At 47.1% G+C, this 27,520-nt stretch overlaps 7 protein-coding genes across 7 annotated transcripts; 5 read left to right on the top strand and 2 right to left on the bottom strand.

Annotated features, from left to right (window-relative positions):
- Positions 1–1,441: 1,441 nt before the first annotated feature.
- HD556DRAFT_1356257 (uncharacterized protein) lies at positions 1,442–11,441 on the top strand. The gene is made up of 44 exons (XM_041302486.1): positions 1,442–1,739; positions 1,808–1,876; positions 1,937–2,014; positions 2,082–2,585; positions 2,647–2,758; positions 2,806–2,998; positions 3,052–3,246; positions 3,301–3,499; positions 3,547–3,737; positions 3,792–4,046; positions 4,098–4,162; positions 4,212–4,328; positions 4,380–5,040; positions 5,090–5,329; positions 5,391–5,601; positions 5,653–5,849; positions 5,901–6,756; positions 6,819–6,987; positions 7,043–7,116; positions 7,167–7,301; positions 7,357–7,394; positions 7,445–7,537; positions 7,591–7,723; positions 7,769–7,793; positions 7,854–7,954; positions 8,013–8,485; positions 8,534–8,557; positions 8,616–8,694; positions 8,745–8,804; positions 8,855–8,928; positions 8,983–9,111; positions 9,163–9,280; positions 9,340–9,349; positions 9,404–9,512; positions 9,568–9,605; positions 9,660–9,971; positions 10,018–10,066; positions 10,117–10,133; positions 10,186–10,360; positions 10,414–10,431; positions 10,484–10,831; positions 10,887–10,976; positions 11,031–11,196; positions 11,259–11,441. Exons 1-44 carry the CDS (start codon positions 1,629–1,631, stop codon positions 11,340–11,342), a joined length of 7,395 nt encoding a protein of 2,464 aa, XP_041162478.1. The 5' UTR covers positions 1,442–1,628; the 3' UTR covers positions 11,343–11,441.
- A 1,385-nt stretch (positions 11,442–12,826) lies between these two features.
- On the top strand, positions 12,827–14,303 carry HD556DRAFT_252627 (uncharacterized protein). Its single transcript, XM_041310031.1, has 6 exons — positions 12,827–13,172; positions 13,224–13,334; positions 13,391–13,503; positions 13,565–13,627; positions 13,680–13,956; positions 14,005–14,303. Exons 1-6 carry the CDS (start codon positions 13,118–13,120, stop codon positions 14,016–14,018), a joined length of 633 nt encoding a protein of 210 aa, XP_041162479.1. The 5' UTR covers positions 12,827–13,117; the 3' UTR covers positions 14,019–14,303.
- A 919-nt stretch (positions 14,304–15,222) lies between these two features.
- On the bottom strand, positions 15,223–17,000 carry HD556DRAFT_1233453 (major facilitator superfamily domain-containing protein; the record flags this gene model as incomplete). The annotated part of the gene is made up of 7 exons (XM_041297594.1): positions 15,223–15,479; positions 15,532–16,048; positions 16,102–16,261; positions 16,313–16,447; positions 16,505–16,665; positions 16,719–16,784; positions 16,842–17,000. The coding sequence occupies 7 exons, from the start codon at positions 16,998–17,000 to the stop codon at positions 15,223–15,225; spliced, it is 1,455 nt and encodes a 484-aa protein (XP_041162480.1).
- A 585-nt stretch (positions 17,001–17,585) lies between these two features.
- HD556DRAFT_1356293 (cytochrome P450) lies at positions 17,586–20,118 on the bottom strand. The gene is made up of 11 exons (XM_041302487.1): positions 19,618–20,118; positions 19,240–19,564; positions 19,043–19,191; positions 18,875–18,990; positions 18,700–18,822; positions 18,459–18,648; positions 18,325–18,403; positions 18,148–18,273; positions 18,081–18,091; positions 17,890–18,019; positions 17,586–17,836 (listed from the first exon to the last, which is right to left on the bottom strand). The coding sequence occupies exons 1-11, from the start codon at positions 19,808–19,810 to the stop codon at positions 17,761–17,763; spliced, it is 1,518 nt and encodes a 505-aa protein (XP_041162481.1). The 5' UTR covers positions 19,811–20,118; the 3' UTR covers positions 17,586–17,760.
- Positions 20,119–20,875: 757 nt separating this feature from the next.
- HD556DRAFT_1356298 (surfeit locus protein 6-domain-containing protein) lies at positions 20,876–22,496 on the top strand. The gene is made up of 5 exons (XM_041302488.1): positions 20,876–21,039; positions 21,104–21,193; positions 21,254–21,706; positions 21,766–22,118; positions 22,170–22,496. The coding sequence occupies exons 1-5, from the start codon at positions 20,911–20,913 to the stop codon at positions 22,366–22,368; spliced, it is 1,224 nt and encodes a 407-aa protein (XP_041162482.1). The 5' UTR covers positions 20,876–20,910; the 3' UTR covers positions 22,369–22,496.
- A 323-nt stretch (positions 22,497–22,819) lies between these two features.
- HD556DRAFT_1440932 (uncharacterized protein) lies at positions 22,820–23,105 on the top strand (the record flags this gene model as incomplete). Its single annotated transcript, XM_041306192.1, has 3 exons — positions 22,820–22,850; positions 22,900–22,996; positions 23,048–23,105. The coding sequence occupies 3 exons, from the start codon at positions 22,820–22,822 to the stop codon at positions 23,103–23,105; spliced, it is 186 nt and encodes a 61-aa protein (XP_041162483.1).
- Positions 23,057–24,502, top strand: HD556DRAFT_252896 (uncharacterized protein). Its single transcript, XM_041310032.1, has one exon. The coding sequence runs from the start codon at positions 23,389–23,391 to the stop codon at positions 24,427–24,429; it is 1,041 nt and encodes a 346-aa protein (XP_041162484.1). The 5' UTR covers positions 23,057–23,388; the 3' UTR covers positions 24,430–24,502.
- Positions 24,503–27,520: the final 3,018 nt, after the last annotated feature.

Raw genomic sequence — 27,520 nt, forward strand, 5'->3', positions numbered from 1 at the left:
AGTTTGGGGACGTTAAACAATGCGGAATTGGTACTGGGGAGCGTGGAGTCCATGGTCGTGTCAGGGCTCATAACCTATTGAGTTCTAAGGCGAGCGGACGAGTCACGACGAAGCTAGAACGACAAAGTATATCTCAGTCTCTTGAAAACGGACTCTAACATTGTATGTACCTAGAACGACAAAGTATCTAGGTCTTGTTAGTTTTGTAAACGTTAGGTAGAACTATGTACTCACATCTCAGTCTCTTGAAAACGGACTGAGATGTTCCTACGAAATACGAATCACTTTATGTGCGGACGAAATAGGAATGAAATTTTAGCAATATATTGAAACGTGCGAGCCGACGTCAGGCGTCGCTCATTTTGCTCGTTTGGGATGCGCTCGTACTATGCTCCTTCCTGATCGTCCCGTTCTCGGATTCTTCGGACACATCGGATTGTTCTGCGTCCAATACTTTCCACGATAAAGCCTTCAATAGCCTTGTAGGTCAAGACATTAATAACAGAAAACGAGAATACCCAACAAAATTAATGCAAAAGTCTTTCTATCACTTCCTGGGCATGATGGCGCAAAATCGTGATCTCGTCGTGGACTCTTTAATGTAGTCTACATTTGCAGGCATACATGGTCATGTACCAACAACTCGGTTTTTTTGCTGTATAAATTGTTATGTGTAGCACGCACAAAATTAGATTATTCTATAGTTCACACGGCTACAATATCGAGGACTCATGGATTCACTGATGCCATACTCAAGTTTATGTCACATTGAAGATTCTCCAAATCCTCAGAACGAAGACTCGAGGGCAAAAAAGACTTTACACTTTCAATACCATTCCGCCCCTCAAAATTGCCATGCAACACAGAATCGGAGGAAGGGCATAGAGGTTCCTTCTCCCATGGCTCTTGTCGACTTGATGGGAGTGAGTCGTGTCGGACTGGGGAGGAGAAGTTATCCATGGTTTCTCAGGAAAGGAAAGACCGTCAGGTCATGTATCCGATTGTAGCTTCTGGGAGCGGACATCCAGACAACTATATGTTCTAGATCAAAGCGATTTAGTATGCGCGCAACATTGCTTGGCCCTAGCTGAGTACTGAGTAGCTATTGTGCATATCTAGATTCTAGTCTAGCTTTCTAGAATCTAGACACTGCCATGTTACGAAAGAGATCATTCGAAGAGATATTTATAGCTCTGTGGCGTTGACGGTGTGCTGACACAGCCTGAGGTTCTCGGTCGAAGGTTTTGAACTAGTCTCTGCTATTCGAGTTCCAGAAAACACTACTGTAACACTACTAAGCACGTACTGGGACCCTCGGGGCGAAACGGATAGGTACGAAGCGAGGGAGAAACATGGGTAACACGCAAGTCGGCCGAAAGCCTCTGTGAAGGTACTCGTCGTGGTCAGAAATAAGTCATAACGGCGGCTAACAGAAAAGAGTAAGGCACGATTCAGAGGTCACGAGGACCCCGTTATAGATGATCATTCCGTCATGGTCGTGCCAGCACTCAGGCTTGTGATCAATCTGGAAGCCTTAACCTCGCCATTTTTCTCCCACTTAGTAACTCCTAGTACTGGTACTGAATCCTGATAGACGCCTTCAACAAGTTCAACTACCTGAGTTCACGATGAACGAAGATGTATTCAATTCCCGAAGGAGATATTCCACTGGGCCACAACCTCCGATTCTGCTAGTGGAAGCCGCTGTCAGTGATGCAACTGCAGTTGGTGAAAGCTCGGTAAGGAGCTCATTTTTGAAACTGAAACTTAATGCGGGCCTGTTGACTGACGAGGTACTACGTTCCAGCTGACACCCCGTAGTAACACTCGCCGGTTGCTACAGAAGGTCAAGCAAGGTGTAACTAGAAGACTTTCTGTAAGTCGACGAGGAGCCGAATTGTACTAGAATCAATCAGGCGCTGAGATAGTACAAAAGTTCTTCAGACTTTCCCGCAGCTACGACTCTGCCCAAGACGTCAAACCTGAAGGTGCATCATTATCTCCGCATATCGAGGTAGGTGTTTGAACTCGCACTTCAATTTTTGTACTGGCTCTGATTTATCGTGGTTGCTCAACTTCAGGATGCGCATTCTGGTGTGGAAGAAGATGTTGGTTCCCAACCAATAGTCGCGCAGGTTCAACATACCACCTTCGGTGTCGACGAAGGCGCTGGTCTCCAATCGGTAGTCGCGCATATTCACAATATCACCGAAGAAGGATCTGGTCTCCAATCCGTGGGCACGGAACGTCGAGCTGCATATGAGACTACAGATCACACGAATACACTTGAAAGGACTCATACAGAGATTGAATCGCCCGGCTTAGACCGATTTATGAGCCAGCGCCACGATATCTCTACCGCCACATCTTACTCGGCACAGAATACAAAAACTATTTCCTGTGATCCACTTTCCTATCCGCATTGTCTTGACGAGATGGATAAAGATGGTCGTTCAGCATCACAAGCACTCTCATTGAAAGATGATCACATAGTTCGGAGAGACAAGCCCCTCGTACCCAAGGATGCGAATGATGATGATGATGATGTGTATCTATCTGCAAAATCCGGTGATGGAGAAGGCTTTGTAAGTTTACTTTTCTCGTGATCTTCATGATGTGGGCTGAAATCTTCACATTCTTTATCAGACGGACGCAGAAGATTCCCTTCCGGAAAATGATGCTCGTGACCTTGTCCAGTCAATTAAATCGATGTACCGGGTTTTGGACTTGGTCAGTGAACGAGGTAGTGGTGGGCTAGGTGATTCCATTTTCCTTTTCGAGCCTTTCTTCGCTGATTGCTCCTAGTGGACAAAATTATTATTGCGCAGGATTCACTCCGGACATTTATCAATGCCATTTGTCCCGGTGCATATGTGTCTATGACGAATGTCGACTTTAGTGCGCTGGATGGCTTGATCGTGAAGCCCATTGGCATCTATGGGAGCAAAGAGGAAATAGTGCGACTCTTGTCGTCTCTTGGTGCTGTCGATGACCACGTGTGAGTTACTGCTTCCAGCTGCAAATCGACGTCCTCATAAACCTTTCTTGTAGAGCAGCCCAGCTTGTCACGAACCACAGCGAGTCCAGTGTTTCCAAACCAAGCCTTCGGTCTGGACTTTACATTGTTCGAACAAATTATGAAGCTACCTCCGATGAACAAGTGTTCGTCATCTACTGGCCCGAGGATGCCACTTGGGACGACTCAGCTCCTTCATCCGTGAAACGCACCCGTGTCACTTTCATGCGGTGTGTCTAATCCTCTGTGATTTTCAGTTAACATTTTTTGACACAGGATATTAGATACCTTACCACAATATGTGATCAAGTCATGGCACTCATCTCCCCTGAGCATGCACGTTCCGTTGTATGGAGTGGACAGGAAGGCGAAGACACCATGGAAATGGATGAAAACCAAGACGAGTACGACAGAATGTTCACATTCGAAGTTATGAAAACCAACGAGCAAGAAGAAGCCATAAAACCGCGTCCTGGTTTCAAGGTTTGCCCAATCTGTTGTAACTGTTCAGTGCTGACAGCCGCACGTAGGCTACGTCCAGTCACATAACCACGCCCCAGGCTCACCCGGAGATGACAGTGGATGTTGGACTGCATATGCCCTGCTTATTGCACGGCGAGACTACTCAAGGGTTCATGACCAGCAGTTATCTACCTGCCAGGAAGATCGCTGAAAAGTGGACGCGCAAGTCCATTACCCGCCTCCAGTTAAGCAATTGGCTGTGGGTGTCACTCTTCGTAGCCAGTTCCTGTATTTAAAACTAATGCCTCCTCAGGTGCAATGACAGTTTGCGGATAAATGAGAATTTGGATGTCAACGCACTTCATCTTTTACTGGATGCAGGCCTTCGAGATCGCTTTCCGCAACTGTGCAATCAGTGGCAGCAGGAGTCAGCCGATATTTTGTCGAATGTCTGGGCTTCCAACACATTGACAGAGGCCAGAACCAGGAGGAAGTTGGAGGATGACTCGCCCCTTCTTACTCCCATTTTCCATTGGGCATTGGTTGACGCCATTATTCAGAAATTTCCGTGAGCATCCCTCCACATCACTCTCTTGCATCTCTAACTCGATCATTTTAGTACTTTCACCCATGATTCCTTCCCTTACTCTGCTAAAAACGAGCAGGACTGCCCTGCAACTCAAGGTATATCGTCTATGCAATCAATTCGTTTGATAATAAACACTCTGTTCAGAACCCGAACACGCTACCGAGTCGCGCTTGGAACAGCCTCAATCATTTCTGATTCATTCACTTAGTAGCTCTTCCCCTCACTCCATGATGAGCGTACAGCATAGCTCCAAGGTTCAAGGTATTCATCTGTCTACGTGATGAAGTTGCATCATAGTGACGGATTGTCTAGATGAACTTTCAACTATCATTGAGCTATATCCAGAAATAGGGGAAGAGCTTCGTCACACAGTGCAAAAGCTGTGTATCGAGAAAATTGACAGTCGCGATTTCAAGAGCTACAAGCAACGAATTTATGTCGCTCAAAGCCTACTTCGTCAATTTCCAGACATCAAGATGGAAGACGAAGATTTCTTGAATTTCATTCTCGACGAGGATATACGACATGTCAGGGAATCTGTCAGGATGATGGGACGAAGTGCTTCTCCGCATCAGCAGCCAAAGGGATTGATCAACACTGCCTTGAATGGCTTCAATTCCTTCATCTCGTCTGGACAAGACTCCCAGTTCGTCGATAAGACATTCAACGAAGCAGAGGCTGCTGCATCTGCAATCAGTGACACTCAATTCCTCGCTGAGTTGGATGACACCGAGAAGTTACCTGTCCTGAAGAAAGTCGTCGCAGGTACCAGGGCTGCTGCGTTGGCGCACTTCAGATCACTTCTAATGATGCAAACAACAACTTTGACTCATTTGACGCTGCACATACAAATCAATAAGTGTGTTGCCCAGTTTCGTAGGGAAGCGGTCAGCAGTGAAGAAAAACAACAGGCCGATTCACGAAAGAGGTTGATCGTTTCCTTCAATGCCCATTCGCAGATAGATTTTCATTCGTAAGTAATTTTACAGCGTTTCTACTTCACCACATTTATAAATTGGCAGGCACACCTCTCTTATTGATGCCATCGAGAATGGACGAGGCTTATGGTCTCTAGCACCGTCTTCGGTGCAAATAACTGGTTCAAGGGAAAATTTCGAGCAGCCAAAGCTGAAATTTACAGTTCATCTCATGCAATTGACAGCGCAGGATTTGCATTCCTTGCAGTTAGATTCCAGCGTGGTTCCTTCACCCAAGTTCACGAATTCGTTCTCATTCAAGCTACCCTTGGGTCATTCAGTGGTGTATGTGCTCTAGACAATTCGACACCGATATGTAACTGATGCAGAACTCCGTTGATCGCAGGAGAGCGCAACTACTTCCAGGCGAGAAGATCTTGCTTGCAACGACTGATGGGTTTGGAAGCTTGACGATGTACCTGGAACATCTCACTGCTATTGAGGGCGCCTTGGTTCATGGTGGCCGCGGGAAAAAGCTACATAGCAATAAGATTGGCGAATTTGTTCTGGCTTTCGATGAGTCGAAGCATGTGCTCAGCGTTGTTGCCACAGAGAAAGTTCGTTCTACTAGGAATCTGCTGGGATATGCCTAACGAATCTACCATCAGCTCTTGTTACACATCTTCGTTCACGACGATAGCCGTGTCGTTTTCCAGGCCAACGGCAGTGCAATCAATTTGACGCAATGGTATCCTGAAGGGACTTCTATCAAACATGCATGTTTCATACACGGCGGGGAAGAATTGCTGCTCGTTGATACATTGGCACAGGCCAGAGTTTACTCCTTGACGACCATGCAGTTCAGGTGAGACTTTGCGCTTACAAGAGTGAAAGACATCTAATTCGTATATCACAGGCCCGCAACGCTCAATCTCATCCAGATTCCAACGGCAATCTACTCGACTCCGGATGGTTCTTGCTTACTCACGTCTCATGTCCACGGGACTGACTTGATACTAACTGCCTACCACTGGAGCACATTTGGCTCAACGGATGGCATCCCACTTGAGATCCCCAATCTTCCATTGGACCAACCACTACTTCTGACGTCGTTGATTAACCGGAATGTCGTGCATTTGGTCACACTTGACATTAACACACGATCATGTCGATCTATTGCTCTTGACATCACCCGGAAAGTGACAGAGTTCACCTTCAAAGAAAGGAGTACCCGAGGAGAGAATGCAAAATCTGGAAATATCGCTGCCCATAGCTGCCTCATTGATTGTCACGCCGAAGTATGGACACGCTTCCCGGTTCTTACTGCCATCCAGCGGGAAACAATCACTTCTTCAAGTAAGAGGTGTCAGCGAACGTTGGTGTTCGTTACAGAACAAGACTATGATAGATTCATACCGCACTTCCATGATCTTATTTCAACCTTCGAAAGGACGTCAAAGAAGCCTACTGGAAATCTTCTCAAGAGCATTGATGTCTCTTCAACGACACACTCTGCTTTTCGTAATAGTCACCTTGGTGGTGCGGAGTGGAGCGTGTCGAAATTTCGCGCTGGAGAGTGGCTGGCAGAGTTCCTCTGCCTCATTCCTATCCAGATTGCCCTGACAATGGAGAATCGTTTCATCCCGCTAAAGGACGGGGTGTATTCTACTCAGCTGGAGAAATCCCTTCTCGGTGCGGAAGTCAACCGTATTGTCGATCACCTGTCCTTTGGTTGGTATGAATCTTTGTTCCAGTCGTACATGGCCAAAAAGGTGCGGATGTTATGAATGCCCTACGATTTGTTAAACCTATTAACTTCTAATATAACTTCAAGCCTGTCAAAGTCGTGTCATCTATGGGTGAACAATCAGTGGGGAAAAGCTTTTCCTTGAACCATCTTGTGGATACATCTTTTGCTGGATCAGCGATGCGCACAACAGAGGGAGTATGGATGTCAGTGACTCCGACCAAAGATGCTCTTGTGGTTGCTTTGGATTTTGAAGGCATGTCGAGATAGTCATAATTGCGATATAACGTGTTGACATTCTCACCCAATAGGTGTCCATAGTATTGAACGTTCAGCTCAAGAAGATACCTTGCTTGTCCTTTTCAATACTGCAATCTCTAATTTGGTTTGACACCACTTTTATGTTGTAAATGGGAGCTTGACCTCGTTTCATAGGTGCTATTCCGGAATAACTTCGCCTTAAGCCGCGATATCACAGGACTATTTCAGTCATTCCAGTCCAGTGCGACTGTTCTAGACCCAGCAGCCAACCCGAATTTGTTTCAATCAACATTAGTGATCATCATCAAGGTAATTTTCCCCCTCTGACGGTCCCTTTTCGTATCACTGAACTTGGAAACTTTAGGACGTCGTAGATTCAGACACATCCGATATAGCTAAAGAGTTTGTTTATGATCGTGCCCCGATGAGCGCATACTGAAGTTCACACTTAGGTTCGCTCTTAAGTTTCACAAGATTGTCCAGGATGAACAAGAGGCCAACTTCATTTCTCGCCTCCACGCTGGGCAGTTGAATATAATTCCATGGTATGCGCAGTGTTTCTGTGTGTATTTTTACGGACAACTTTATCGTTCTATAGGCCGGTGATTGAGTCGCAAGAATTCTACAAGCTGTTTCCAGCCCTTAAGCGTCAATTGGACAAACAGAAACTTACTCATAATACAGCGGGAGAGTTCCTTCATGTGATGAAGACCTTGATGGCAAAACTGAAGGTACATTTCAGTCATTCGTGAGGGCATTGATTCAAACATTCGCAGGCAAATGATTGGGGCGCTCTCTCACGTGGGTATTCTTAGATTCAGAAATAATCAAACAGTCCAGTTGACGCATGATGCATCACAGAATCGATGGCCTCACATCGAGCACAACTTCTTTCAGTAATGTTACCCAACGCTCTAGCGTTTGGACTGCAAGAGGTTGATCCTTGCCCGGAACCTTTGAAGGTATAAAACACTTCTACTGTCTTTGGTTTGAATAGCGATTAACCTGACACTTATACAGAACCTGGATGATGGTGTTCCAATTGACATGCCTGATACTGCGTCGGAATTCTCATTAGTGGAGGGGCAGCAGTCCTCTCATGAGGCCGCTCTGCACGTCCTGTCTCGTGCTTGGCAAGATTATGATTCTCGCCAGCACATGGCAGACGTTGTTTGGGTTGGAAATTTGACTGCTCATATCGACAATCTGATCGATTTGCGCATCGCTCACGTTCGCGAGTGGATATCATTGAATGTTGCTCGCTTTCCAAGCGGGCAAGCAAGCATTGGCGACCTCATGAGAACGTTTGGCGGTGCAACAATAGACTTGAAGAGCAACTTGCAGTTGTGCAAGCTGAAATGTGCAAGCTGCGAGCTGCTCTGCATTCAAAGTAGATTGCACGATGGACAGCATAATTGCCAGACATCTCATGCTTGCATACATTCTTGCGATTTCTGTGCGTTATTCGGAGAGACCAAGGCTTGTACGATGTCGTAAGTCATTATCTGTACTTTCTTAGTCAATGATTGATAAATTTTCAGAGCGGGACATCCAGGCAATCACATGAAAGTTTTTCTCGTGACTATATCCGTACACGACCTTACATTAGATCACCCTTTCCAGGTGTCTTGTGAATGCGCATCTCTGCGGTCAAACTTGCAAACTTTTTGGGAGACAGGGATGTCTAAATGAATGTACAAAGGCGAGATATATAATCTTCATGGTAAGAAAGCCACTGAACCCGTTATCTAGGTGATCGCGCATGCAGAAGACGATCATCTGTGTGCTGCTACTGTCCATGCTTGCGGTCAGGTATGTTTGATCCTTGAACAGGCCATTTTTAAGTACTAGAATATGTCTAGCCTTGTGAGCTGTCAAAGTTTAGGTTGGCTGACGGATCAACTCCAACTTGCCGCGGTATATGTGGCACTCCAATGTAGGTCACCAGCGATGAACACTTACTCTATATTTAACATGTTTTGTACCGCAGTGACGTGGACCATGACCAACATCAGTGTGATGCTCGACTTTGCTCTTTCCCCTGCCAACTTTGTAAGAGACTCTGTGCGAGTGCAGACCATCTTCACGGCTTGCAAGACGGTGCTATTCATCTCTGCGGGTTTGTCGATGATCATTCATATCATGTGTCTTTGTAATCACATGTCAATAGGGAGGAACACCCATGTCCCAAGCTGTGCACTGCCGACGGCATTTGCGAAATAGAGACTGCGCCACAATCAATCGAGGCGACGTTCACTGGAAAGCACGAGACATTCCAGTACACGAAGGTGGCGTGGTGTGTTTGTCTTGGGTATATTCTCAGCTAACAGAATACCCTGCTTCGCAGTATTCACAAGGTTTGTATGCGAGTTGCTTACCTTCCATGCTGGCATTCACCATTCTCTGAATAGTGGCAAAACGACTGAAATGTTCCAAACCGATACCCCCGGGCCTAGCAGCCCATGAGGGTAAGCATAATCATAGTTTGGACGAAAAAGTGGTGCATTTTTGCAGAGCAAGGTTCGGATCTTCGTTTCACCCCGTGACCATTCCTCACTTTTTCTCGTATTTGAAGGTGTGAGCACTGTGGCTACTATTGTACATTACCGCTCGGTGGGTACTGTTTGATGTATCTCAGCAGTGACATTTAACAAACCATTACGACAGGTCACCCCCAACAAGAACATGAAACCAGACACGGATCCATGTCTTCGTCACAATGGGCAATCGATGGCCCAGATGGTACAAGTCTCGAGGTTGAAGGCCGTCGCTTCTCCTCAAACGATGAGGGTGCACCGATGATGTGCAACATTGTCTGCCAGACATTGGGCAGACACGTACACATTGACTACTGTCGATCGCAGGATGTTACCTCGTGCAGATTGGACCCTGAAGTTCTGCATATATCCAAGAGAGTGTCACCAACCCCGGACCGTCCTAAAGACTTTTTGACACACAATCTCTTCTGGCGACGGAGTGGTGAGTCGGCATGTTATCATCATGTTGGCTGATCTCATGTCCACAGGCTTCAAAGATCCATACTCCCGGGAAGAACAAGCAAACTTTGCAAAGTGGTGAGTTTTACAGTGTCTTGTCCGTGGCACTGACCACATTCCCTATTCAGTGACGCCATGTGCAGTGGTAAGGTTATCTTATTTACTGATCTTAGTTGGTTACTGATCTTGATACCCAGGTCCTGAACACACAACTGCAGAGGGAAATGCCGCTCAGCCCTCTTTTTGTACTTTGCCTCTCTTTCACGTTCCGATGGATCCAAACACCCCCCTAGAGAGCCTCGGATACATCTCCAATGATGGGCATCATTTCTCTTGCAGGAATCCCGTGGTGATGCAGCAAGCGTTTCACGTGTAAGTCATTTTTCTTTTGTTCTATAGCAATGTCGTTAATCTATGCACGCCAGAATCTTTGTGGCAGATAGGTATTGCATGTCATGTGTTGAATATTACAACGCATGTTGATTATAATGATAGATCTCGCTCCATGTGTCGGAGAGATCGGCAACCTCTCAGGAATACACCCACCTCGGACAAAATTATTCGAAGCTCTAACAATAGGTTTGGCGCTGTTCTGTCGTCCTTGTACAGCTTCTGGTCTGCCCGAGCTGCAGCAGTCGCTGGTTCACAAGCAGCTAGACGAGACTCCTACAGTGTCATCCTGTTTGATCAGTCTGTCGTGGACGCCGTGGTCAACGATTTCTCCAGCTCGCCTGACAACTTGCTAGACGCTGTGTTACGTTATCAAACTTCAGCAGGCACAAACTTCACTGCTGCCATTCAACGTGTCCAGTCAGTTATGGAGCAACACTGGAGCACAGAGAGGTAAGTCTCCATTACTGATCGATCTGCGAAGCGTTTACGTGGGATTATACTACAGAACCCCTGTAATAATATTCCTGTCCGATGGCGAGAGCCCTATCGAGGACCAAATCATTCAAGATTTGTGCCGCTCTGCAATCCGTCTTGGGTTTGTGGTTGTCATCGCATTCTTGGTTCATTGATTTTCAGACTTTGAATGTAGAAAACCATTATCCTTCCACTCTGTTTCTTTTGGCCAAGATAAACATTCTTCGTCATTGAGAAGAATGTCCCAGATCGCTCTAGAAGCCCAGAACAACGCCCCGCGAGACCCCTTGGCTCCCGTGGCGGCCACTGTTTTATCCACATACTCAGAAGCTTTAGATACGGTGAGCAATTTCATCTAATGTCAGGTGTAAAGCCTGCTTGACATTTTTTCTTGTGCAATTAGGTTCAACTTGCTGAAACATTCCTCGGAATTGCTCATTCACTCACAAAGCCAAGAGGGTTTCTCATTAGCAACAAGGACACGTAAAATGGGGGAAGGGATACAGAAATGACATGTACACGTTGCGTTCTGATATCTTGGCTAGATGCTTCAGTGCTCAGCAATACTGCTAGCAATTGTAAAGTTGTATTACTACTATAAATATTAGCAGCATTCAATACTGAGTAAGTACGTAAAAACATTCGAGATTCAAGGAGACAATCCGATTTGCCCAACACTGCACACCTCCGCCACGGCTATGCATGCTGAGGCATCAATCAAGCAGCCGCTTGCTGCCTGCCATAACCCCGATAGCCCCACTGTCTCGGGAATATAATCATGTGCTTGGGAGGAAGAGAGGAGACGTTGGACCTTGGCTGATCGTGTCTCTCGGGCATCGATATCCGAGAAAATGTGATAGCAGTCCTGGAATTTCGATGAGTTTTGACGAAGGTATTATGTAGAAGGGGAAATGGCTTACCACGTTTCAAGCTCGACCGTGATTCCGAGTGAGGTCGAAGGAGGTGAACAGTCTTCCAATACATTAACATGTGCTAGTAAAAAAAGCCGATCAGTCATGACGTGTTCTCCATAGTGTACTCATCGAGGTATTTGTTCTGATATTGACTGGTCATCGACTATTGAGCATGATGCCACCTGAGATCCGAGTCAATATGACGCTTAGTAGGCACGAAGAACGAGGCAGGCGACTCTGCCATGAGGTCCAAAAACTTGCAGAATATTGTTCTCGTCCGTCAGTAGAAAAAAGGTGTACACTGTTATGCATGCAACATCCTGGCTCGCATCTCCTTCATCAATAGCTCGCCATGGATTCGTTCATCAGTCCTCAGTACTCGGTCCTCGGCTCACGGAGCAATGTTTAGAGTCTGTCGACCATAAGACCCTGTCATCCATGTAGGTACTCGTTCGACCTCAGAAAGTGTACTTGCAACAAAAATCAAGAACATAAACATACAGTCTTTGCCTGAGATGTGGAAATATCATCGCGCATCCAATCCAAAACAGCTGGCCATGTGAATGGAATAGCCTAGATAGCAAAACTGAATAAGAAAAAGACAACTAGTACCACCGTGGAACTGCTGAGCGGACGTTTAATTTTACGTCATCGTGCAACTCCCCATCCTGGAAAGACGTTCAAATGTGAAATGGAATTCGTTGACTATTCTAATTACCTATCGAGACGGTGCCTGTGCACTGAGTGAACGATGTCCAGCCAAGTCTTTGATCTGTTTCATGTACCCTCCTCGTGATCATAGTGAATTGAAGGACTAGAACATTGCTGCTGCTGCCGGCAAGGTTCGAACATTCCATATTCTACGGTCATCATTCCCGGGTTCATGTACAAAAATTACTATGCTGGACTAGAACAATTTGCAACTGATGATCATGATTGTGTGACGCTCAGGCGGGCACTGCGTGATAAATATATACCAATGCCATGCAAACTATAACCGCGACTCGGATGTGCTGTGCCAATCTGCACTTGATTTGTTCGTGTTTACTCCGTTTCTCTTCTTGGCACCTTCTTGATTGCAGTGATGTGACATAGTACATATAGTCTCTCACTTCAGCATTATTCCAAAGCTTCGCTGAGACTCTAAACTATTCTAGCGAACTAGATTCTGTCCCATCATTAATAAATCCACGGGTCGTACTATGAAAACATAAATTTTCTCTGACCTAGCAGTATATCGGGTCCGGGAGTCGGACATCTCCGCGGCGGCAATGCCATGGCAAGGGCCTGGCCAAGTTTAGCATCATGATTGGCCTGGCAGTGGCCACGGCTGGCAGGTAAACTCGGCATGGCTGGTGCATTCGGGTGGGCACAGTTCGATTCTCAAAAGAGTCTGAGTCTAAGTAAAGACTCATCATGATCTTCAAGTATCATGTAACTAAATTTAAACCCAGGACTTCGGTTCACAGCCGTTCACTTGAATTCGGGCTATGTCCATCACAACCTGCCAAGTTATCTCGCCTCGGGCCGTATCGGCACTGCATCCTTCACATGGTCGCCTCGGTGTAGAGCGGTCTTCCTTCAACGTTCACCTGCGTGCGGTTTTCTGACCCCGCTGCAGCGAACAGAAGGGAGCACATAGTATACCGCCATACTCGTACTACTCGTTCATGCTGGACCGTCATGATCAATCATCCATACGGCGCTGCGTCGAGTTACATGTACGCCAACGTGGTGAGTTTTCAGGTTATTTTAGCACACTCTTGTCAGTCTTACATTTGGGGAATTCTCTTAGGACAATAGTTACAGCCAATCTTATGTGTCGCCTCCCCCAGATCACCTCTACAGCTTCGTACCGGTAGGCTGTCTCACGGTCTTATTTACCCAATGTTGACATTGCAAATCCGAAGAGGTTTTCAGTCGATTCCATGCCATGGTACGGAGCCACTGAGTACTCACCTACTTCAAATATAAACTATAACCGAGATTCTCTACCATTTCGATGGACAGTTCGGGTATGTCTCCAGAGAACTCTGTACTACACCTGTTCAGAATACTGTCTTCCCCAGGAACGTGCTTGTCAGTTGTTTAAAGGAGTGCAGTCGAAAGTGAGGATTAGATGGCGGCCGCTTCATTTACGATCCCTGTTTTTACGCCCTTGTCACTATGATGTCCGTGATGACCCAGGTGAGTTTTATAATGGATGTATCTGGCTCTATATCTCATTGGAGACAGATATCTATTTCTAGTTATTTAACGATGCTCTCGAACTTCTAGGCTGAACTGTCACTGTATCTGCAATATGTAATTTTATGATGACCTTGGAGCGGTGTCCACCTGTGTGCGTCTCATGTGGTCCCCTCGTGCTAGGGCGCAAACGTGAAACCCATTGCACTGCTGCGCCTTCTCGAGGCCGACTACCTTTTGGAACCTCTCTGCTCCGTCTCTTACAACATGCTGCCGAGTTCCCACTCCACAATATAATACGCTATACATCTCAGGTAAAATTGAACTGTGTTATGACCATCGTGGGATATAGATATTGACCACAAGGTTACCGTCATTTCGTATATCTGCAAAGTATACATGCTAGCCTGATCTGAAATTCTGGCACACTCCGGAATCCAGGTTCCATTCTTCTCCCATGCACTTTTCCCGAATCAGTCTGCTTATGCTTGTTCTTTCGATACTCGATGCAACCCGCCCAGCCTCCCATCTGCTCAAGTTTGAACGTGAACGTTCACACCGTTTGGTGCCTGTAAGTTTTCATTTCTCTTACATATGGGACAAGATCTCTCACGCACAACTGAGCTGTACTACTCAATCTCTGTTATAATCATCATTGGTTCGATACACCTGCGTGCGAGTCCCAATTTCTGCTGCACGCAGCCAACGCTTTACACTTGAACTATCTTTTATTTCAATATAGCTCATTCACATACAATATATCATGCATGCAGATGCTGTTTTTTTGCATGATAAGATGATAATCTACAGCATAATGATTGACACTGCAGAACTTCTGAGCGGAAATTAAACAGGAAGCGTCAAAGATCATGCGCACATTATGCTATCCTGCACACCATAGACCCTCGGAAACACTTCACAGATATCATCGACAGGGTTCCAAGAGCTCTGTTCTGTTCCAAGTCCGAACAGGATACACACCACTCAATAAACATCTTCATCGCGTAGCGAAGTCAGACAGCGACATGCTAGCGATACAACGAAGGAAACGAATTGCCATCATTTCCTCTTCACATGCCCGGCCCATGCCAGACAACGAGACACTCTCAGAGTGGAACTGGGAACGAAAACGCACCACATAGAACACATCCTGAACAAGGTCAAATGCTTTAAACCATTGTTCAAACTCATCGCGAACACCAGGAGATTCGAGTTTGCCAGTTCTTCCCCCTACACTGTCATAGCACGCGGTCATTCGCGATAATATCATTGGGAATCTTCCCATACACTAGGATCACGGGGAAGTAATAGAGCAGTACCTACCGCAAGAAGTGCAATTGCCATCAAGAAGTAGTATATCGACCACGCATCATGCCCTTCCTGCAATGAATAAGAGAAGACCGAAGCTGCAGACGCCGGACCGATGATACTTGTTACTGTGACGGCTGCCAGGACAATTCCATTGGTTGCTCCGAACGAGGCTTGATTGGGAGCAGCTGCTCTGACGAATAAGGACATGCAGGCTATGAGTTCTTCTTAGTTTAGCAGAACGCAGGAATTGATGGATTGACATACGGTAGCACATGACCAGGCTAGTAGTCAGCGCAAGCTGGACAGCAACACACAGCCATACCGCCATACCTACTCCATAGGCTCGAGCCAGAGCATTGATGACTGGAAATAAAATGATGATGGGTATGCCAGAGCTAACGCCGGTGATGTGGATAGCTCCTGCACCGAAGCGATCATGTAAACGAGCGTTGAAAAGTAGCTGAAATATGCCATGTGCGACACCTTGTGCCGCAAGCAAAGCGCCTATGCGAGGAGGGTCAAGGGAAAGACCACCAAGTTCAATCGGTGTCGCATAGAAAACAGGTTGGACCGAAGTAAACGCCATGTAAAGCAGGTTTGTGGTAGCATAACTCGCTGTTATCCTCAACACTTTCGAGGTTAACAAGGCATGTAGCGGAAGCGGCTTTGATTGGGCTTCTCCAGGATCAACATTGCTCGATGGCTGGCGAAGCTTTTGGTATGACTCTCGGAAGAATCTTCCTTTAATTAGCTCCCAAAGCGGTGTCCTGGTAGAAGCGCTCTGACAACCATACTTGGTGTGATCCAGATATAAGTTTTCAGCATCACGCTCACCTCTTTAAGACGAAAATACGTGATTAGCCAAGCTATCGACATAAAAAATGCTGAAATAGAGCATGGCAAGAGATATGGATAAGTTTTCAGGAGTTCTGATCGCCCAAAGATGTCAGGAAATCTGTCTGCTGGTCGGGAGAGCGATCCTCCAATGAGTGGTCTAGTAGATGCCGTGAACCTCAGTGCGAGAGAAAATGTACTGTACGCCTACCCAACTGTGTTTCCGATCATCCATGGAATTGGTATATAACCGTATGCCTCGGGCATATTGGTCACGTCAGTGGTGTCCATCACCAAGGTCTCGAGGACGCCATCGCTCGAATTAAATGCTCCGCAGAAAACACGACTGGTCAAGGATATTAGTATTGGTAGTCACGACTACTTTTTGACTGAACACGCTGACCTGGCCAGCAGACCAAGGAAAGTCTTCGACAGCCCAAACGAAAACATCGAAACAATGATTGCTAATAAAGCTGTCAGTATTACAGGCTTCCGCCCGATGTGGTCGGATAGCCAACTCCAATGGAAAATAGTCAGCATATGTGCTGCGAAGTATGATGATTGCTCGAGAGAATATCAGGGACGAATGAAGGAGTAGGAACAATGAAGACACTTACAAGGATGCCGACATAGTAACCAACCTGGGATTCGTCTCCGTGAGTCACTCCAATGTCTCTAATGAGCTTGACAAAGTTCCAGTTGTGGTCAGATCTAAGTCTAGCAAAGGGAAATTTACTCACTTGGGGAATGAACGGGGCAAGGGTCTGAAAAGAAAGAAAACTTGGCACCTCCAAGAGCAGTATAATCCAAAATCGATCCCAGGGCAGAGGTGTCTTAGTTGTTCGCTGCTCTGGTCGTTGCAGGAGAGGTGTCTCCTCGTCATCCTGCGGCGCAATCATGGTGGTACAAGGGAACGACTCGGATGAAAGAGGTAGCCCATTATATTATGTGAATTTGTTCCAATGAGGTGGTTGCTGACAGGCTTGCCATTGGCTAGTTAATCGATAGGGTGTGTAACAGCAGTCCACAAGAACCTGCTTATTTTGATTCGAGGATCACAACTTGCTGGCCACAAAGCGGCGCCTCTTATTTTACCCGCCGCCGGGTATAGCCGCCTGCCACATGTACATTGTACCCCGCACTGTCGACATTGGCTGGCTAACCTCACGGTACCGTGGTCTGCGCCCACGCGAAGTGAGATGGTCAAGCAGAGCACAAAATAACAAAAAGCCCAAATCAATCATCGCAAGCGAAGACAACGGTGTTACTAGCTCAGGTCAGGCACACTGCCTGCGGCGCTGTTGCGAGGACATCCAGCCTGAGGAATCTCTGACAAAGAAATTCACGTAGTACGGGTAGTACCTCATCACTAACGTTCATATGATGGTACAACGAAGAAAGTTTATACACGGAAACAACATAGTAACAGGGACAAAGGCCTGAAAGCCTCGTCTCAAGGTGCTCTGAATGGCAGTGTGTTCTAGCTCACAATCAATTGCAGAGGAAGAGAGCATTCATGCATCATTCACCCCGCGAGTTCCCTCGTGTGATCAAACATAATAAATCGTAGAATACATTGTGATGTAGCCTCGAGCCTTGCAAACATAAAGGTGAGAATGCTACTGTGTGAAACAACCGCCAGTTAGCAATACTTAGTACTTAAGTATCTTGTTGAATTAGTGTAGAGGCTTTTTCAGAGCGAGCCTCGATCGAGCACTTGAAAGGCTTGGGATGGCTGCGAGTGTGTATGTCCAGAGCACCGTAGTGATATTAAGATACGCAACATACCTGATCAACCCGGATGAGGGGTCAATTTCAGGGGTGATTTCAACGCCATTCTCGACAACCTTGGAAACGCCGAACACTGCAAGTGACATTGCGGCAGTTAACCAGATGGATGCATCAGCGAGATGCAGACCTATACAGTCGAAAGCGATCAACGTTAGAAAACTTGTCAGTGTCCTGTCAGTCGTGCATACCTGGGCAGAGCCTATAGAACAGAACCTTAGCGTTTCATTCAAAATGTAACAGCGACTCAACTCTCACCGTCTACCAAAACCGAAGCACAATGTGCGAGGATCGGTCTCAGGCTCTTTTCCATCCTTGGCCAAAAAGCGCTCAGGATTGAATTCCGAGGGGTTGACGTATGTCTGCGGATCATTGAGCATGAACCTGTCACAATTCAAAGCGTTAATATACCATATGCACAAGGAGAGTACCAACCATATGTTAGGGATTATCACGGAGCCTTTTGGAATGTGATACCCATCGTGGATGTCATCCTCAGTTACGCTGTGATCAACTGACATCGGGCACTGTTGGTCAACTAAAGATTACGATAAACGAGGTACGCATACCAGTAGGTATGACAACATTCCAGCGGAGGACCTCCTTAACAAGCGCCTCGATGTAGGGGAGGGAGGTGCGATCGGCGAAGGAGGGAAGACGATCAGGGCCAACAACAGCATCAATTTCAGCCTGAGCCTTCTTCTGCACATCAGGGAAAAGTGTCATAGCCAGGAAAAATGAGTAGATCGCAGAAACAGTCTGAGAAAACAGGCGTTAGCCCCAGCATATGATGGTTTCAAACGGACAAACCGTGTCGGCACCAGCGCTGAATAGTGATAGAGCAGACCACTTCACAATGTGATCCTCTTCCGCAGTCAAAATACGGTCCTTTAGCAGATCTGAAGAAAAAGACTTGGAGGCAATGCCAGCAACCTGTAAAACTCAATCAATAGTGCGTAGCGGAAAAACTTCAAATCTTAGTCACCATCTGATCTTTGACAAACTTGTAGGGTATAGCAGCCATCTCTTCGACGGTCACTCTGCACTCACGGGCTATGCGTTTGAAGCCAGCACCAGGGAACCACTCTGGGACCTTTGCCACTAGAACATAGTCAGGCTATTGAGAGCGAACGCCGAAATGTCATGGCCTTACAGGATGGCAGGAAGTCAACCATAAATTCACCGATGTAAGCGTGCCGCGAGAATTCGTCTAAAGTACGTTCTGCAATGTCAACGAGAGGATCATTATTCTCCTTGACTTCATAACCATAACAGATGCGCAGAATGATAGCGCCAGTGGTGCTAGAAAGTTTCAAGGTTAAGCCAGTAGTAACACTACAGAATACATACTGTCGAATGTGTGCTTGCAGTTGGTCAGGTTTCGCTAGTACACGCTTCAGGAATCTGCGGGTCTCCATCTCCTCTATGGGCTGGTAGACAACCAAAGCAGCGCGACTACCAAGGGCGCGATGGAAATTCTTGCGGAACGAGCGAAAGTGTTCACCGTAACGGAGATAAGGCAAAGTTTGCCCATAGCCCATAAGTTCGCCACTCATAGGAACAACTGGACGGTCAGAGTATATAGAACTCTTCTTGTCCAGCATTTCCACCGCAGTTTTGGCGGAGTTCAGCACGAAGATGTGCATACCTAGAACACTGGCATGCGAAATATCACCTGCGCGCAATGGCATTAAAATGTATGATTCTGAAAAAATGGGAGACTTTTACCATATTTCTTGCCCCATTCAGCGAAGGTGAGCCAGGGCTTGACAAAAGGTATGTCTCGAATGTTCCCAACTAGAGGCAGGCCCCGAGGACCAGGGGGATATTGTGGGTTCTTCTTGGCGAATATGTAGTCGAGAAACACTCCGACACCAGCAAGACAGACGTACATCAAAATAAGAACGGTGAATGTCGACATGGACGACTGTTAGCAGAAGATGAGCAAGAGATGCCAGGTAGAGTGCCCTAGTTGGACCTTCACTCGGATTAGTACCGGTTTGCGACTGCACTTTGGCTGCATGAGCAATTTGTTATTAACGCAATGGGTCAACAAGATCCTGCTGGCATGAGTATGGAAACGAACGATTAACAACACACATTGTGTTTCTTGATACCGTTCATATTACGGTCATGCGCGATTAACGCAATAGGCTCCAGCTGGCACGTCGCTGGACCACAAACCTTGTTAAACTTATTGCCATCAATATGTTGTATCATGGTGTTACATAGCAAGTTCCCGACTTCCGCTTCCGATCATTTTCTCAAACATCACTGGCATGTACTAAGTATCACCTTGTACAATCGATCGATGGGTAATACGCAACACACTTCAAAACTCATGTACACTAGATATTTTATATTTTATCATGTCACTTTTCAACTGCATCGAGTTTACTGAGTATATTGAAGGTGTGAGAACACGGTGTCCATGGTACTTTGCCGCCCAAGCGGCAGCCTGACACCAGTGGCACTTATAATTAGGCTTTTATGATAAGCATCAATACTTTTCTTTGTGCATTGTCCGAAGTTTGCAAGTGCAGCTAGACTGCGCTTAAGCATTTGTGTATTGAGGATGTGCCAGCACTCAGATGGACTGAGCTTGGCTCATAGCATGTGCTTTTCGGACATTGAACACTCGGCGGGACATACAAATCATTCATAGTCATCTTCTAGTACACGACACTTACAAGAATCATAAAATAGAGGCGTTGTCAATGCAATGATGTTCTACAGACTACAATGCCTCCAGACTTCATCTCAGTTTTCCTCTAAATTGTTCAGTCTCCCTAGGTCTTATGATCTTAGAGTAAGTATTATTGTGGTTGACAACGTTCATATCGGATAGCTACATAGTACATGCATACTTCAGATCTTCAAGCTCAAGCTTCAGCTTCAGACGACATGGCCACATAGTACTTATTTACATAGACTTGTAGACCTGTATGACGTAATAATAATCTGAATTCTGCTCCCGTTGCAAACTATCTGATCTCCGTTCTTTCGTGCCTGTTCGTACTAATGCCCACAACACCCGTCGAAGTCCTGCGCGCCTCAGTCGAGGCTCATAATGACACCTTCGAGGCTTTACTAAACTTGATACCTGCCAAGTACTACCTGCCGAAAGATGATCATGATGCAGACGACAATGTGTGTTATTTAAATTTTCAGTCGTTCATTGATGAATCTGAATCGCGTCGTGCGCATCGGACAGGTTCCGTCCAAGTATCAAAAACACAGCAAAAACAAGAAGGCACCCAAACAAGCTGCGAAGGAGGCATCAAAAAAGGCTCGTAGGGATAAGGTCTGCCACTATCATCACTGCCTGATGTTCTCTTTTGAGTCTGAGTTCTTATTTTCCTAGCTGGACCCAGCCAATCAAAAGTCAGTCATCGACCTTCAGAACGAAGCTGCTCTTGAGCTAGAAAAAAACAACTCGAAAGTCAAGGGGAAGCGGAAAGCTGCGGTACTCGGGTCTGATTCTGATGCCGGCGACGAGGACGACGTTATGCAAGTGGATGATGTAGATCTCGGCGATACTGTCGTGACCGCCCCACTCGATTCTATAGTGCCCATGGCTAAACCAGAGAGTATCGCTGCTCTCCGAGATAAATTACATTTGCGCATGGCAGCTCTCCGACGTGGTGGACAAGGTGGTGGAGAGCCGGGAGATAAAGACGAGCTTTTGGAAGAAAGGAGAAAGCAACGCGCCGCGCTTCGTGAAAAAAGACGAAAAGAGACAAAAGAGAGGCGCAAGGCAGAGGCTGAAGGTAAAAAAGGAAGCAAGAAGGAAGTGACGAAGGGTCTTCTTGTCAAGGTATTTTCGCACCTTGCGAGGTTTGAGCTTGAGTTCATCCCTCTGTGCTCGACAAACAGAATCAGCTACTTGTTCCGGACTTGCCAGTCGCTTCGAAAGGAACTGCAGCATCTCGTCATATCGACGGTCCATTGACTAATGTATCTTTTTCTGTGGTGGCCGGGAGTTCGAGCAAAAAGGCTGCATCACTCAAGACGTCTTCTAATCCTAATCAAGCTCTGTCGCAACTCGCTGCGCGGAAGGAAAAATTGGATTCGATGCCGGAGGACAAACGCAAGGCCATAGAAGATAAGAGTCGTTGGGCAAAAGCGGAGGCGCGTGTTGAAGGTGTCAAGGTCAAGGATGACGAAGGGCGCCTGAAGAAGGCAGTAAAACGGAAAGAAAAGGAGAAAGTGAAGAGCATCAAGTCCTGGTAAGCTGTTGATGATCACTTGGTTTTTTATTGATACTTATATTGTTGCAGGGAGGAGAGGAAAGACCAACTCGCAGCTTCCATGGCTGCAAAACAGAAGAAACGATCAGATAACATCGCGATGCGAAATGAGCGACGAAGCGATAAAAGGAAGTCGTCGTCGTCAAAGGGGAAAACTAAAGCTCGACCTGGTTTTGAGGGCAAGGCTTTCCATAAGGGTAAAGGGAAAGCTACGGGCAAGCAAAAGTAGCGCAGGTACTGTAGCCCTGATGTATGGTTAGGGATAACTTCTATCATCTCATTTCAAGTGGGTCATACTTCAGTCAATACATGAGAGGTGCTGGGATTCGGGGTGAATGGAGATATGATAAGGCCAGCTTAATTTCTACAGCAGTGCAGATTCTATTAATCGGCCGCCTCACGCCTTCAGGTGACATATTGTTTGTCACTATTCTGTACAGACTTGAAAATATTTGGGTGACTACACTGAAAGCCTTGGGCCAATTGTCGGCACTTGGCCAATTCAGTACGAGGAAGGACTCATCCATGGCTCCGCGGCCAATACAGTATTGACTATCAAATTCAAAGGGGTTATGACGTCTTCGAATCAAGACAGTTTATATACCGCTTGCATGCCTACTCTCTAGTCTTCTCCGACTTCTCAACGTTCAACACTCGCACTCAACACTACAAAACTCACAATGTCTTCACCTCTTACCTTCGATCTTTCTAGTACGTCGCCCCAGGTCATCAGTCTAATTCTTCCTAATTCTGCGTGCAGGGAAATGCATCATAGTCACTGGGGGTGACTGCGAAATTGGGCTTGCGTATAGCATCGCTCTCGCTAGGGCTGGTGCCCGAGTAGCAACCATCTACAGGTCAAGCTTAGCTACTTTGATGCTGCCAATTCCTAATTAATGTGTGGTTAGGAGTAACGAGGACGCCACTGAAGTCGCTGAAGATCTTAATGTCAACCAACCTCGCTGAAATGCCGTTTTCATGCAGACCCCTATCCTCCTGCACAGGCTTACAAGTGCGACGTCACCAATGCTAAGCAGACACTTATCGCTTCTTGGACCTGAACCAAGTGGCACCCCGGCTAGGACCCCGAAACTCAAAATTTCAACATCGCGCTCAACAGCGTCAAGGCTGCCAAACGGCGCCTTTGCGCAACCAAACTAACCCATATAGACCGCTCTCTATCTAGATATACATCAATAAACTCCAAAAAACAACTAAAACAAGTATATAACTCAAAAACAGTACTAACATGCCCACAGGAAGGCAAGCCCCCGGAAGCGGAACAGGCCCTCCCAAATCCAATTCCCCGATCCCAAGCAACGGTCCCAATACCCGGAGAACCACCAGAACTAACATATCACTCGAAGAGATCATCGCAACACCCAGCAATGTCATGGACACAGACAGCGCCGAGAAGTTCCTCGCCTCCAAACTGTTATGTCACGAAGGCCAACCATACACGTTGACACACCTTGTCTCCATCCTCTTCCACATCACTCAGATGTCAGCTGTTACCCCGGTACCGGTTACTGCAGCAATTAGGGCCGTTGCCTTCATTCTGAAGAAACAAATTGCTTGCGAAATAGCGGACGCGGCTGCTCAACGTCTCGCTGATACCCTCACCAATTCCTTGTCTGAATCAATAACTTATCGCTTAGTTGACCACGCAATAGCAGCCCTCGCGCCTCAAGTAGCGGAGGTACACACCGCCTCACAAGCCCTAGCCAAAACGGCCCAACAAGCGGAAAATACCTTGATCTCGTCACTCGACAAAGCCGAACGCCTACACCGCATTGCAAGAGACGAGAGAACAGAACAAGAGGGTGGAGTTTCCATAGCTGCGGAACGACTGGAGGAGGCGGCAGATGCTTTATACACTTCGGTCGTCGACTGTCAGAACGCCATCAAAGTCCTCACCCCATCGCTAGACGTCACGCAAGACAGAATCAACCATCTCTCCACGCAAATGTTGTCGACCCCACCACCTACGCAAGTCCATACTCCGCCAACATACAGCACAGTGGCAGCAGCGCACCTCCCACCTAAGGTAGACCAAGCAGTAGGCCGGGCGGCTATCAGAGCCCGCCAAATTTTACTCGACCCTAACCCAGGAAAGCCTCCATTCCCTCCCACCGTCACTAACAAAGAGATAGCCACGCGAATGAAGGAAGCATTAGCTAACATCCGCAACGAGGACACCCCGATGGGAGACATAAAGGCGGTAACAGTACTACGTAACGGAGCCATCATCATAGAATTAGATTCAGAACCCTTAGCCTCCTGGCTATGAGACCCCACAGGACGCACCTTATTTGAAGGACAGTTTGATGCCACAGTATCGTTCCGCTTCCGTACATACGCTTTAGTTCTGGAATACTTACCGATTCAGTTACAGCTAGGAGATGAACAATTCCTCCACCGCATTGAAGACGAAAATCAACTACCTACGGACTCCCTAACATCCATCCGTTGGATCAAACCCCCCATTCGCAGGACACAACAACAGCGTAAGGCATTTGCCCTCCTCCAAGTCGCTGACGCACCTACAGCCAACAACATCCTTCGTGACGGTCTATGCATCGACAACGAGCGTGTAACTGTCCGCAAGGACAAAAAGGAACCAATTCGCTGCGCGAAATGCCAACAATATGGCCACATAGCTCGAAATTGCGCAGGAACAGCCGATATTTGTGGCACTTGCGGCGACCAACACCGCACCACCCAATGCAACGCCTTCACCCACTCCCAGCAACGCACCAGGTCCATCACACTCATCAACGCCAAACTGGACACCAACTCGTGGAAGCAAATTCCATTCCCATCTTCCGACATAGTGGCCATCCAGCTGTCCGGACACTACGGTCGCTGCACGATATTTAATATCTACAACGACGGCACTCACCAGAACACACTAACCACTTTTGATTCCTTTTTAGAAGCTAATATCGAGTCACTTAGAACCAATGAGCACGATCACATGCTCTGGCTTGGGGACTTCAACCGACACCATCCCCTGTGGGAAGATATCCGCAATCGCCACTTATTTAACTATACTGCCGCTAATCCCTTAATAGACCTCATAGCCGACCACAGCATGCTTCAATTCCTCCCGCAGGGCACCCCCACCTTACAGTCCACCAGCACCGGTAACTGGACCCGGCCGGATAACGTTTTTGGAACGGAATCCCTAATTGACGCCATCGTCTCATGCGAAACTGCCCCGGAACTATGAGGACCAAGGACTGACCACGTGCCCATTCTACTAACCTTAGACTTAGAAACTCCTCGCGCCCAAACCGATCCACACCGCAACTGGCGGGAGGTAGACTGGCAGAAGTTCAATGAGCGCCTCAAAGGACTCATATCGACTAACCCAGCTCAACCTTTAGCGTCAGAGGTCGAGTTTCAGAACACCGCTCAACACCTCACCCAATCCATCGTATCTACCATGGAAGCATGCGTACCGTACTCGAAACCTTGCCCACACTCCAAAAGATGGTGGACAAAACGTCTCTCAGACCTCAAAACTCGCATCAAGAACCTCAGCAAAGTATCATATCAAATGCGCGGGATCCCACTTCATCCCAGCCACGAGGAACTCAAGGCTGCCAAGGATCTTTACGCGAACGAAATCACGGCAACGAAGAAGCAGCATTGGTTGGACTGGCTAGAGGATATTGAAGGTAATGATCTTTGGACTGCTAATAAGTACATATCTTCAGAACCCCGGGACGGTGGCAAGACCCGGGTACCCTCGCTAATCACTTCAAGACCGGACGGCACCAACTCCGAAGCGTCCACCAACCAGGAGAAAAGCGAGATACTGGCTAAGTCGTTCTTTCCTCCTCCCCCTGTAGCTGACCCCTGTTGGATTATCAAACCCTCGCTACTATGGACACTCGGTACCGTTTCATTTCTACCTACCTACAAATACCATTTGTTCCCGCGCCTCGTAACTACCCTCAGTTGACTTCGTACGTTGCTGAGGTTAGTACCGTCCTTAGTATCTAGTACCTATGTAACTAACATCAACTGTAGCTATCTGCTACAGGTATACCAATATGACCTAGTTGACTTCGTACGTCGCTGAGCTATCTGCTACAGGTTATGAGCCCTGCGCACCATTAGTGAAAATTTCAAATTAAGCGCACGAAGAAAAGACTCACAGAAGGATGTCAACCTCGAACGGAAAACTCGGAGAAGATTTCCTCCGCATCCCGAAGCTCGCTGCCGATGGCGAGAATTGGATGATGTACAAAGAACAACTTCAATGGTCCGTTGATGCTCGGGGGCTGCTCGGCCATTTGGATGGCACCGAGACGAAGCCCGTGGATCCCCAGACGCTGCCTAACAGAGGACCGTCGTGGGTACCAGCTACTCCGGATGAAGTGAAAGAAGTTAGTACATATAAAACAGAATTCAAGGAATGGCGCACCGGGCAAGCCATAACAAAACAGCAAATCGCGGGAACGATTCCCGATTCGTTATTTATCCAAATCAAAGCATTAGCAACGGCGCACGAAATATTCGCGCACCTTTCGAGCCTCTTCGAGCAACGCTCGCGCGTAGTCTCCGTTGAGCTATTGCGCAAGCTGCAGGACCTAAAATGCCCCGAAAAGGGAAATGTACGTGAGCACTTTGACAAGATGCGCACCGCGAAGGAACAGTTATCGTCGTTGGGCCACGCGCCCTCGGACGAAAGTTTTGCGGCCATGATTATGAGCTCGCTCCCAGCATCCTACGACCCCCATTTGTCTGCGTTAACAGCATCAGCCAAAGTATCAAGCGTAAAGCTTACCTCTGATACGTTGATGTCGACTGTCGTCGACGAATACGACCGCCGGGCCTCGAAATCGAAGAAGACCGGCTCCTCGAATGACGACGCTGCCTACAACGCAAATAGCAATCAGCGCACACGAAAGATCAAAGGAAATTGCCACAATTGTGGCAGATACGGCCATATGCAGCGTGACTGCCGAGGAGCCGGTGGGGGAGCATCCGGAGGAAAGGGAAAGGATAGGCCCGACGCAAAAGGCAAGGACAAGCGTGCCGAAACGGCCGCAAGCGCAAAAGACAAAGACAAAGATGACGAACCTGAAGGGGTATGGTTAATGCACGAAACCGACACATCAAATGAACAAACATCATTCACTTACGCGACGTTGGCCGACTCGAGCAAAAACAACCATACTCAAATCGAATTGTTTGACTCGGGTGCTTTGCGCCATATGTCATCATATCGAGAGCTATTCCACGACTTCGTCAGTATCAGCCCAAAGCCTATCACAACCGCGGATAAACACACCTTTGAAGCAATCGGCAAAGGAAATATAACGATCCTGCTGCCAAATGGGGAGTCAAGCACTCGAATACTCCTCAAA

The sequence above is a fragment of the Suillus plorans genome (genome assembly GCF_016647745.1).
Source record: "Suillus plorans strain S12 chromosome Unknown HD556scaffold_16, whole genome shotgun sequence".
Classification (NCBI taxonomy): domain Eukaryota; kingdom Fungi; phylum Basidiomycota; class Agaricomycetes; order Boletales; family Suillaceae; genus Suillus; species Suillus plorans.

Excerpts from the sequence above, each read along its gene's own strand:
- HD556DRAFT_1356257 (XM_041302486.1), top strand. The coding sequence starts at position 1,629 with ATGAACGAAGATGTATTCAATTCCCGAAGGAGATATTCCACTGGGCCA. Across the intron at positions 2,759-2,805 it reads ACGAGGTAGTGGTGGGCTAG|TGGACAAAATTATTATTGCG; the intron begins GTGATTCCATTT and ends GATTGCTCCTAG. Across the intron at positions 5,850-5,900 it reads TTGACGACCATGCAGTTCAG|GCCCGCAACGCTCAATCTCA; the intron begins GTGAGACTTTGC and ends CGTATATCACAG.
- HD556DRAFT_252627 (XM_041310031.1), top strand. The coding sequence starts at position 13,118 with ATGGCTGGTGCATTCGGGTGGGCACAGTTCGATTCTCAAAAGAGTCTG. Across the intron at positions 13,173-13,223 it reads TCAAAAGAGTCTGAGTCTAA|GACTTCGGTTCACAGCCGTT; the intron begins GTAAAGACTCAT and ends ATTTAAACCCAG. Across the intron at positions 13,335-13,390 it reads CTTCACATGGTCGCCTCGGT|CGAACAGAAGGGAGCACATA; the intron begins GTAGAGCGGTCT and ends ACCCCGCTGCAG.
- HD556DRAFT_1356293 (XM_041302487.1), bottom strand. The coding sequence starts at position 19,810 with ATGTCGACATTCACCGTTCTTATTTTGATGTACGTCTGTCTTGCTGGT. Across the intron at positions 18,823-18,874 it reads AGTTTGTCAAAGATCAGATG|GTTGCTGGCATTGCCTCCAA; the intron begins GTGACTAAGATT and ends TGAGTTTTACAG. Across the intron at positions 18,274-18,324 it reads GTGATAATCCCTAACATATG|GTTCATGCTCAATGATCCGC; the intron begins GTTGGTACTCTC and ends GAATTGTGACAG.
- HD556DRAFT_1356298 (XM_041302488.1), top strand. The coding sequence starts at position 20,911 with ATGCCCACAACACCCGTCGAAGTCCTGCGCGCCTCAGTCGAGGCTCAT. Across the intron at positions 21,040-21,103 it reads ATCATGATGCAGACGACAAT|GTTCCGTCCAAGTATCAAAA; the intron begins GTGTGTTATTTA and ends CGCATCGGACAG. Across the intron at positions 21,707-21,765 it reads CGAAGGGTCTTCTTGTCAAG|AATCAGCTACTTGTTCCGGA; the intron begins GTATTTTCGCAC and ends CTCGACAAACAG.
- HD556DRAFT_252896 (XM_041310032.1), top strand. The coding sequence starts at position 23,389 with ATGCCCACAGGAAGGCAAGCCCCCGGAAGCGGAACAGGCCCTCCCAAA.